This window comes from Aphelocoma coerulescens (assembly GCF_041296385.1).
Source record: "Aphelocoma coerulescens isolate FSJ_1873_10779 chromosome Z unlocalized genomic scaffold, UR_Acoe_1.0 ChrZ, whole genome shotgun sequence".
Taxonomy (NCBI): Eukaryota; Metazoa; Chordata; class Aves; order Passeriformes; family Corvidae; genus Aphelocoma; species Aphelocoma coerulescens.
Genome location: NW_027184085.1, coordinates 62546725 through 62557559, shown reverse-complemented (window position 1 = coordinate 62557559; position 10835 = coordinate 62546725). Strand labels below are relative to the sequence as shown.

General features: G+C 40.5%; 1 protein-coding gene across 1 annotated transcript; it reads left to right on the top strand.

Annotated features, from left to right (window-relative positions):
• Positions 1 to 892: 892 nt before the first annotated feature.
• On the top strand, positions 893 to 7053 carry CZH9orf40 (chromosome Z C9orf40 homolog). The gene is made up of 2 exons (XM_069002143.1): positions 893 to 1267; positions 5269 to 7053. Exons 1-2 carry the CDS (start codon positions 893 to 895, stop codon positions 5425 to 5427), a joined length of 534 nt encoding a protein of 177 aa, XP_068858244.1. The 3' UTR covers positions 5428 to 7053.
• Positions 7054 to 10835: the final 3782 nt, after the last annotated feature.

Genomic DNA, 10835 nt, shown 5'->3' with positions numbered 1-10835 from the left:
TGTCTCGAGTGTTTGGCTCTGTCCTTTACTGCCGGGCGAGGCTGTGCCCGCCGGGGCTCTTCCCGCTCCATCCCTTATTGCCGGGCGAGGCTGTGCCCGCCGGGGCTCTTCCCTCTCCATCCCTTATTGCCGGGCTGTGCCCGCCGGGGCTCCTCCCGCTCCATCCCTTATTGCCGGGCTGTGCCCGCCGGGGCTCTTCCCACTCCATCCCTTATTGCCGGGCGAGGCTGTGCCCGCCGGGGCTCTTCCCTCTCCATCCCTTATTGCCGGGCTGTGCCCGCCGGGGCTCCTCCCGCTCCATCCCTTATTGCCGGGCTGTGCCCGCCGGGGCTCCTCCCGCTCCATCCCTTATTGCCGGGCTGTGCCCGCCGGGGCTCCTCCCGCTCCATCCCTTATTGCCGGGCTGTGCCCGCCGGGGCTCCTCCCGCTCCATCCCTTATTGCCGGGCTGTGCCCGCCGGGGCTCTTCCCACTCCATCCCTTATTGCCGGGCTGTGCCCGCCGGGGCTCTTCCCGCTCCATCCCTTATTGCCGGGCGAGGCTGTGCCCGCCGGGGCTCTTCCCACTCCACCCCTTATTGCCGGGCTGTGCCCGCCGGGGCTCCTCCCGCTCCATCCCTTATTGCCGGGCTGTGCCCGCCGGGGCTCTTTCCGCTCCATCCCTTATTGCCGGGCTGTGCCCGCCGGGGCTCTTGCCGCTCCATCCCTTATTGCCGGGCGAGGCTGTGCCCGCCGGGGCTCTTCCCACTCCATCCCTTATTGCCGGGCGAGGCTGTGCCCGCCGGGGCTCTTCCCGCCCGCTCCTCCCGTCAGGCAGTGCGGCAGGCAGCCCCGCCCCCCGGCGGTGGCGCCGAGAGTGGTGCTCATGCGCGCTGCAGCACGCGCCCACCGCGCATGCGCGGGGGGAGGAGACGCGAACCCCGCGGAGCCGCCGGCGCGCGGCCCCTCATGGCCAAGCGGCGCGCGGAGCCCTTAATGTGTCACGTGCCCGTGAAGCGGCTCCTGCGCGAGCCGTCGCTGCCCCGCGCGGGCGAGCGGCGCCCCCGGGCAGAGCCGGCGCGCGCGGGCCCGGCCGCGCCGAAGCGGCCGCTGGAGGAGGCGGAGGCGCCGCCGGGAAAGCGGCTCGGGGCCGGCGGGCCCCGCGCCCAGCCGGGGGACGCGGGCGGCGGGCGGCGGCGGCGCGGCGGGACCGCGGCGCCCCAGGACGCGCCGGCGGCGGAGGCACGCGCGGACGGCCGGGCCAAGGAGCGGGCCGCCGCTGCCGCCGAGGTAACTGAGCGGGATGGGCCCGGGTCCCTCGTCCGCGGGGAGGGAAGTGACGGGGCGGTGCCGGTAGCGGCTGAGGCGTGTCTGCGGGACTCTGGTGTCCGCCGGGGGTGCTGGCGGGCTTCCGCCAGGCGGGGCGCAGCGCTCTGCCTCCCAGCCCCATCTGCGCCTCCTGGCCGCGGGCCTCTTAAAGGACCTTTTCTTTTTGTCTTCCTCGAAGCAAGAGAGTATCATCCAGGTTTACCGGTCCCTCCCCTGCTCCGGGCCATGAAAGGAATGGGAAACAACCTTTCCACCTTACCTGAGGTTATGCTCAGCTTCATCCGTACCCAGCAGTGCGGTGGAAACTTGCAGAGGTTATTCTGGTGGCGCCTCTGTTGTGTGAGGGTTGGGCTCACTACAGCGTCAGCTTCCTAAACTTCGTGGTTTGACATTTAATAGCAATTCCAGAGCTGTCCTTTAACGAAAACGTTTAGCGGAGGCGGTGATCAGAGGAAGAGCGTCAGTGTCGTAGTGATCACAGTATGTTGAAACTACTTTCCTGGTTAACTTTGAATAATACACGTTTTTCTTCCTGGCCTTGACTGCATTTTACACCGTAGCTCAGGAAAAAAAATGCGGTGCTAAGAAAATTTAATTAAAAAACCAAAGAAAATACCACACAACCAGAAGAAAGCTTGATCAAATTTCACACCTGCTTAGAAGTTTGGTGCATGTTAAACTCACTTTGCCTTCCACCTGGATCTTTTAAGTAAGACCAAAGTATTAGATTCAGTGATACAGAAGTGACAGAAAGTCTGATCAGGTTAGATGGGCTTTGAACTGCAGTTGTAGACTACAATTTTGAGAGTTTGAGGCCTTTCATAGTATAACACCCATTTATGATCTGTAAAGAAAATAGTGGCTTTTCTTTTTCAAGCTCTGCCTTTTTGTGTTTACTTGATTAGTGGGTTTTATTGGTGATGGATGGTAAAATTAAGGCAAAAAAATTCACGAAAATTCTATGTCCTATGACTATTATACAGCCATTTAAAACACAAGCATCTCTTTCATTTTCAAAGAGAGAACACGTGTGTTTGTAAGCATAGTAATTAAACAAATTGAACAAACCTCTGCAGAACAGTTTGACACCCATCACAAATATAATGCTGAACTTTTTACATACTCTTGGTGTTGTTCGGCATAATTTTGTAAGCTTTAGCAGCGGTAGGAAGACCACAAGCCCCTTGAATTGCCACACAATAAAGATTAGTTCTTGATATACAATGTTTTTCTAGGTGAGTATTTTTAACAGGTTGTTTCCCTAAGTACAGTATTGTATAAAGAATATATTAGTTTTAAAATAAAGCTTGGTTAACACCTCAGGCTAGAGGTATTTCTTCCAGTTTTTGTGTGTCCTACCTGTATATTTTAAATCTTTCATAATGATATTTCTGATGATGATTTTTACACCTTTCTGAAAATACAGTGCCTAGGTTGGTACTATTCTTTGCTGTTTGTGACTTGTATATTTCAATACATTAATAAGTATGATCAGGATAGTGTTAATTTCTCACTGTTTTTGTTAAACTTTAAGGCATTGGATTACGGTTGCACAGAGAAGAAAGATTATTTTGATTTTATTTCCAAGTACAGTTTTGCAACTAGAGTTGGAAAATGAAATCCCTAAAAATTAAGCAACTTAGTCTATAGAAACTGGGCTTTTGTGTCTCTGATCTTGCTGTTTATTGCCTACCTTGACAGAATTTCTACTCAAAACCTATATGGAAACATACTTAGCTGAAGGTGAATATTTGGTAGTTTATTTTGCCTTTTAGGTACAAATGTTTAGCGTTTGTGCCTGTCTTTTGTACTTGATGCTTTTTTTCATTTTCACACTGAAGTATTGCTGATCTGTAAACTTGAAAACTCTTGAGATTAATTATGCTTGTAGTCTTTAGTCCAAAACTGCGTATGTGTTTATGAACTCTTAGACTCTAATCCTTTTGAAATGAGGGTGCTGTCATTTGCTTTATGCATACAAAGGATCTGGCACAGGATTCTGATTTTGACTGCTTAGCTCTCAGTGTGAGCAAAAACTTACTAAAATGTCAGAGGAGTTCAAATTATGCAGGGGAGAATTTGTTGAACTAATTGACAGTTTCTGAAACTCCAGTGCCTGAGATTTTTTTCAAAGAATTTGTTTGCCACCTGCCCTGCACAGTTCTGTGTGAGTGATGCTGCCTAGGCTGAAATACAGACTGGAAAATCATCCCTCCCACACTTGTCAATAGTTGTTAATGCAGTGCAGTACAAAATTTCCAGTTTACAAGAATGGGCAACTACTTTTGGTTTGGCTTTCTTCCAATTTCAGTATAATCAATCTTTTTTTCCTGTGTCACGGTGTCAGTTAATTGGTTTTGGTCTCAGTTAATGGAACTTTTGTTCTTCAGTATTTTCTGAAGACAATCTTTGCCAGTGAGGAAATTCACATTAGTAGTATTCTACAGGCAAGGAACCCTCTTACTGCTATGAAATGTCTACACCTTTTGTCCTCTCTTAATTATTAATTATTTAAATTAAATATGCAATTATATAATGTATAATATTAAATTAAAATATTGTAAATTACTTAAATCATGCAGGGCTTTTGCAGTAGAAAGAGGTTGCTTAGTGCAACAGATTGTAGTTCAGGAGTGATCTGTGTGGTAACAAATAGAAAAATGTATTCTTTAAATGGGAAGTATGGTGATTTTATGTACTTCTCTCTTATGGGAGCTGGGGGAAGCACAATTTTTCAGTATTTGAGAAGGTGTAGGGATGATACTCACTACTATTTTTTTTTTATTCTGTTGCAAAACCGACAGACAAGTCATTAATTTTTTCAAGAGCCACACTGTAGAGGCCCAGAGAAGTTGATTTTAGTCACAGTGTGGATTGTGGTGGTGCCTTCACCCTTTGCACACTGCACATTGGTCTCTGAGAAATACTGAAACCATTATACCAGTTTATTTGTTAAAAATACTTCTATTCAGCATCTGTTACAGCTGAGACAGTAAAATACTTAAAAATTCAAATTGTATATTAGGAAAAATGCAAACCCAATATAACATGTAAATGCACTATTTTAGGTTTGTGGCAGCATTCACTGTTTTTATATACCACAAGAAAACACATGCTCATGACGTAAGCAATGACTTAGGTCATTCCTCTTCCTAGGTCTATCATGTCCATAGAAAGAGCACGGAGTGGCCACTGTTCGTAACTGTGACATGGTTATAAACAGGCGCTGTGTTTTCTTGTGGACATTTTAAAAAAAATCGTGATGCCGTATTAAATTAGTGGATGAGTACATGTTTCTCCAAGGTTTTTTGAGATATGATCTAGTTAGATAGGTTGGAGCATTGTGCTCATAATGTCAAGATTGTGGGTTTGATCTCCATATGGGCGATTCACTTAAGAGCTGGCCTTGCTGATCCTTGTGGGACCCTTCCAACTCAGAATACTCTGTCATTCTCAAGCTTTCCTCTCTTGAATACAAAATTTGGATACAGAAAAGAAGAAACAGAATGTGGTTTAAACACTGCAAAATGGTTTTTTTATCCTGGCAGTATCATCCCTCTGAGTTGTTATTAAGTAGCTAAATATAGTCTTCTGAATGCCAGTTTCTAAATATGCATGAAATTTGTATATTGTTATGAGAAGAAAAAGCAGAGAGCAGTTTTTGTATGCAAAGTCCAATAATTGCACAAGTTTTACACTATTTTTCTGTGCAAAAGTTGTAAGTTGGAGAAATTAGTGGAATTAAGGAAGTTATTAGTAATTCTTTGCAAGGATATTAGGAAAGGCAAAAGTAAATAATGATCTAGTTAAAAATCATTAAAGTAAGTGTTAATATGTAACAGCTGAGTAATTCTTCTTTGTTTCAATTTCTCGTATATAAAAAGTTTCTTTTTATTATTTTCTGCTGCTGGGATACACATTAATGTTTTGTTAACTTTTTGTTTATTTGTCTCTTTTCAAAGCAAGAGGAAGAATTCTGTCAATATAACTCATTTCTGTACTGGAGAGCACCACTGCCTGCTATTGATTTGTCTGATATTCAGAACCTAGATGAAGAGACTCCATCGGATGCTAAAACTGCTGCAAGGACTGACACCACAGAGACTGAGATGGAAACCTGATCGGTTGTTTCATAGCTGTGCATCTGTTCCCAGGAAACTTGTTTCCATCGAGATTCAAGTTTTGTTCCTTGGGTGAATAATAAGCATGCTTATGCTGTCTTGGAGAAACTGTTGTGGCAGTCTTTAAAAGCAAATTTGAGTTGCCTAAGGGGATAGGATAAACGCTATTGGGTACTTAACAGTCAGCTGCCTGAAGGTGTGCAGTAAGGAGGAGGCTGCAGTGTCTAAACAAGAATACTTGAAAATATGGAGGCAGACTAAAAGAAGAATACAGAAAATTAGAACTTGGGGATGCAATTAAAAGAAACAAGTGGATATGTTACATGTCAAAAGGAAATGGAAAGTCATTTTATCTGTCCTGAACAAAAAAAAGGTGGTATCTGAAAGTGAAATATTTAACATGTGAATTTATCATAAAGCACACAAACTGTAGTTTGTGATTTCTAATGTGTTTTTTTTCTGTATGATAGCTAAACCAAAAAATTAGAGTCTATCAAAATCAGACAAAACATTCCCTTTTCTATGCAAACCAAAAACCAAGTGTGGCAGAGAAGGGGAAGGAAAAGGGCCTACTTTCTGCCAAAAGCTGCCGCTGTTCTAAAAGGTTTCACATACTCATTGTGAAAAAGATGTTTCACCTTCTCTTTTTCACATTACACACAATAGTGGGCATTCAGCTTTTATGTTTTTGGTTCATTCTAAAGTTTCTGCTGTTCTTAGTCTTTGTGATGTTAGCTGTGAACCAGTTGATGGCATCTGAATGACAGGTTTGGGCAGGTGTGTCAAGAAAAGTTAGTGCAATATAAAAAGACCACACACACTCTTTCAGACTTTATTGAATGAGGTGTAGTTTTTGCAGAGACTGTGAATCTTGCAGAAAGTTTTTGCAGAAGTTCAAATTCAAATAATGGTTTTTTGCTGTGAAATACGAACTTAATGTTTGTGATTTGCAATTTATTTACAAACTGAAGTACGATTAGAAAGACGTCTTTAATAATAGACTGAAGTTGTATGGGAAGATTGTTACATTTTGCAAATACGATTTGTCTAAGGATAGAAAACATTGTATTTTTTCTGTAATCATTATGGAAAAAGGCAACTTTTGAATTTTATTTTTTTCTAATAATGTGTTTGCTAAAGAACAATAAAGTTTCACCTGTGTGTATCTGAAAACTTTGGCACTATTACTATGTGAAGTTCTTGACTTTATTTCATAAGATTGTTGCTTCTATAATGTTGATGTATTAAGTGTTTTTGCTTCAAGTAGTTAGCTTGTCAGCTTTCTTGGTAGATGTTTGGAAACTTTTTCCAGTATTTGTGCTGCATACGTATCTGTATTTTTTACTTATTCATTTAGCTTGTTAAGATCTCTGAATACCTACTGAGGAAAGGAGAGGTGGCTTAGTGACTTAAGCAGTTCATGGTGCCTCTTTGGATATCCTCCTACCTTCTGTCAGGTTAGTCAGATACATATTTGGACAATAAGTACTTTTCTCAGACAGTTCTAACATTTTGTTTAAGTCCAAATATGCCAACTTGTCTTAGGAGGTACTTTGAAATTTTTTTAAAAAACAAGCTCCTTCTCTGTCAAGAAGGCTATAAAACTGGTGTTTCATATTTACTAATAGCCAAAATAAATTAGTGAAAAAAATAGATCTATGAATTTGTTGAGGTGTTTGGATTGGTTATATGATCTAGGGGTTTTCGACCCTACATAATACACGTGTTCCTGTATTTGTGAGTTTTGTAATATCCAGTGTTCTCAGGATCCAGTATCTTGCATTATTAGCTGGCATCTTTGCAACACACTTCCCTCATTTAAAATCTGCTTGATGCTTCACACACAATAGATAAGGTCCTAGCAGTAGACTGCATTTTATTATTAAAATCTGTCATTCATGGGATAGAAGATGTTTTATTATTGTCTTTGAAATACATGTTTTATCTATTCCATGACAAGTAAGTCCTGTACAACAAATTAAGCTTGCAGTGTGTTGTAAGGCATATGTTTACTTCATTTGCAATTGTGCTGCAGGCAAGCACTTTCCAGTTGTGGACTCTGTTACGGGCTGGAATGTTATGGCTACTTTTATAGCATTTCCTGAGCTGATTCATTTTTTCCATTCATCTCTTTGCAAATAGAGGTAAATTTAAAAGCCTTGGAAAACTGCCTGAAATTACTGTTGAGAGTCTGAGTGATACAAAAGGCTGGGCCAGTAAGGGGGAGTGATGATAGATTAGATAAACTTTGCATTAGAGCTGACAAAAGGTATCTTAAGAAACTGCATTTCTCAGTGTCCGATGTCTCCAGATGCCATGTGACACTGAACTACCAAATGGCTGGTCTTGACTTCTGACTCCATTTTTCTAGAGACCTTTCATTCAAAAGCTGTATGTAAACTGTATGTAAGCTTAAGATGTTTTAATTTGCATATGCATTAATATCCAGTGAGAAGAAAATGTTACTTTAAGATAAATGTAATCACACGTCCTGAGACAATTTGGTAGCTATACACTGACTGACAGTTTTAATTTGATACAGTTTTAAATTTCAGGGGAAAAAAATTATTTGTGTTTCCTCTAGTTAACTGGGAGTTTGGTATTCTCCAAAATATTTCTCTCTAAAAGGAAAATACAGTGTCCCAAGCTTAACTTGTAAGGAGTAACCACATCTAGACCCCACCCAGGGTGATCAGGTGCTGCATCAGCAAGTAGCACAGTAAGGGTACAGGCATAATCATAAGTCATATGTGAGAGTAAATATGTTTCAGAGCAGATTTAAACAGCAAAGTAATATGACCAACATTAAGTACATTTTTTACATTATTCTAAACTAAAGGCCTGTTTTATGTTGTCTGGTTTGTGTTTATTGAAGGCCTGAGTTATGTTTATGGTTCCCTAGATAGATAAGGCTCTGGGAGAAGATTAAAGCTCAGTCCAGATCAGGAAAGTGAAGAATGACTATGAAAAACAGGCTGCTCAAGTAAACATGTATTGGGTAAGTAGACCGTGGTAGAAAGAAAGGGGGGGAAAAAAGTGGAAGATAGAAGGCAGAAGTAACTCAACTTGTGAGTGCACGTATATTTGGCCAGCAGATCAATGACAATATTTTCAGCATTAGCTCCATCTTCAGCACAGCAACATTACAGTAATTTGAACATGGATATCAACAGTAAATGTATTAAGATTCTCACTGTTTTGACAATTACTGGTTGATTTTTTTTTTCCTCTTGGCCAAGAATTTGGTGGATGTTTAAAAGTTACACGTGTATATAGGTACTTGAAAAATCTACAGAGTCCTTCATGAAGAAGATAAAAGAGTGCAAATGTATATCTTATCAGGTGAAACCAAAGGTAATGATTATCCAGAATTTGCCGTCATGTTGTAAATAGAACAGTAGAGTCATTTGGGGAAATTAATGTATTCTTTTGTGAAAGCATCTCACAATGACTGTGGTAAGAGGAGTTGGACTGTGCAGAGTCTGTTTTCTACAACAAAACTTATGCTCACAGAAGCATTTCATAATAACTAATGTGCCTGGACTGGCTTAATTACTTCCATGCCTACAGTTATAACTTTGACACTCTAGGTGGCAATACACATACAGAGTAAGTTACAATGAATCTGGAAAATGGTTTGGGTATGCTTTTTTTCCAGACTGCTTCTGAAAATTCAAGCAATGACATCATGAATGCTAATCATTTCCTTACTGTGATACATAAATAAGGGCAGATCAAGTCACAAGTTCTGATCATAAGGTGACACGAGGTTTTCAGCATAACTAGAGTGAAAACGTTGTGTCAAGGCATTTTGATTCATCTCTTAATTCTCTCCAAATCTCCCCCAAAGAAAAAACAAACCAAAAAGCAAGTAACCAAACCAAATTATCAATTTAATACATGGGATTTTGTTGTCACTGTTTTGTATCACTGTTCCCTTTAGTTAGAACTGCGGAATAAGCTTTATTGGATTGTGTGCTGGATGGAAACCTCAGTCAGTGGCTGAAGGCTACTTAAAGTGTATAATGATAATATGAGGAAGAGAAAGGTAAGTGCTAATTCCTAAGAAACCAACTCGTAAAGAAGTATTTACATGTTTGTATATAGGTAACTGTTTGAGGTGTATGAAGAAAGTTAGAGAAGGGAGATATTGTCCTATTTCCGTATTAAAACTCCTTCTTCGTGCTTTTTGTATTAGAGAATTTGATGTTGATGTATAGTATATTTTAACAGTATATTTTAATTACTATTGCATTTGCAAGAAATAGTTGTAGTCAGTAGCAGTTTATTTTTTAAATGTTCTTGATGAAGTGTTCTTGTATTCATGACTTCTTAGTCTCTTCTAAGGACTTAAAAATTCTTGTCTTAAAGCGATACAGATAATAACTTTTTCCCATACTGAAGGAAAAAATAGTTTTCTTATTAGTGATATGTTACCATTCCCAGGAGAAATGTGAAAGTAGGATGGAGGCAAAGTAAATTTTTGTTTGTAATTTTACTTTGTTTTTTAAAATAATTATGGTGGATGATTGTTTTCCTGCTTTTGTTTTGTCTTACTTTACAAAAATGAAATTTTAAAAGAAGGAATGTGGACTGGCTAAGCATTACATTTTTTTCCACTTTTCTTATATGAATGCTTGCAGTTCATATTTGGATTGGAGTATGATGAATTAATTGATTTACCAAGTATGAGGTGGAGAAAATGAAACAAAAATAGCATTGTACTATCTGCAGTGAAGTTTAAGCTACAGAAAAGCCTTTCATGCAGAGCTGTGAATGGAAATGAGCTATTCATTGTTCTCTTGCACAGGTGAATTTTGTAACATCCTTCATTTGAGTAGTACACAGATGATCCTCTATCTAAATGGAAACACAGTAATTCTATGCAAAGTGTCAAATACCTGTCTCTGAAGCCTGATATTACATGCTGGATATTTTCTTTTGATGCTTCAGCTTGTAGAGTATTAAAATTGCTTTCCATTTCTTTTAGTTCCTGGAATTTAAGAAAAAAACACCCTATTTTTTTTCTGATTACATAATTATTATGTAAGAACTGCTTTGGCATAAAGTAACCTACCAAAATCCTTTGTTTTCATGATTGTCAGTTGGAAACTACAATTTTTTTTAAGCAAATAATCACAAGAGGTCGCATCTGTGTATGCCATAATAGTGTTCCTTCTTTTACCTTTATGAAATTGGAGAAACCTGTGATTGGAAAGAGGAAAATCTACTTCAGACAAACCTCTGTATTTCCAGATGTGTAGTGTGTGAATACAGAGACACCAAAGACAGCTTTTAATTGTTGAAATTTAACTCATAAGAATAACTCTAACGGATGATTGTGAAATACAGTATGAAAATAAAAATCAGTCTCACTATTTTGATGTGATTTTCCCAAGGATGGAACT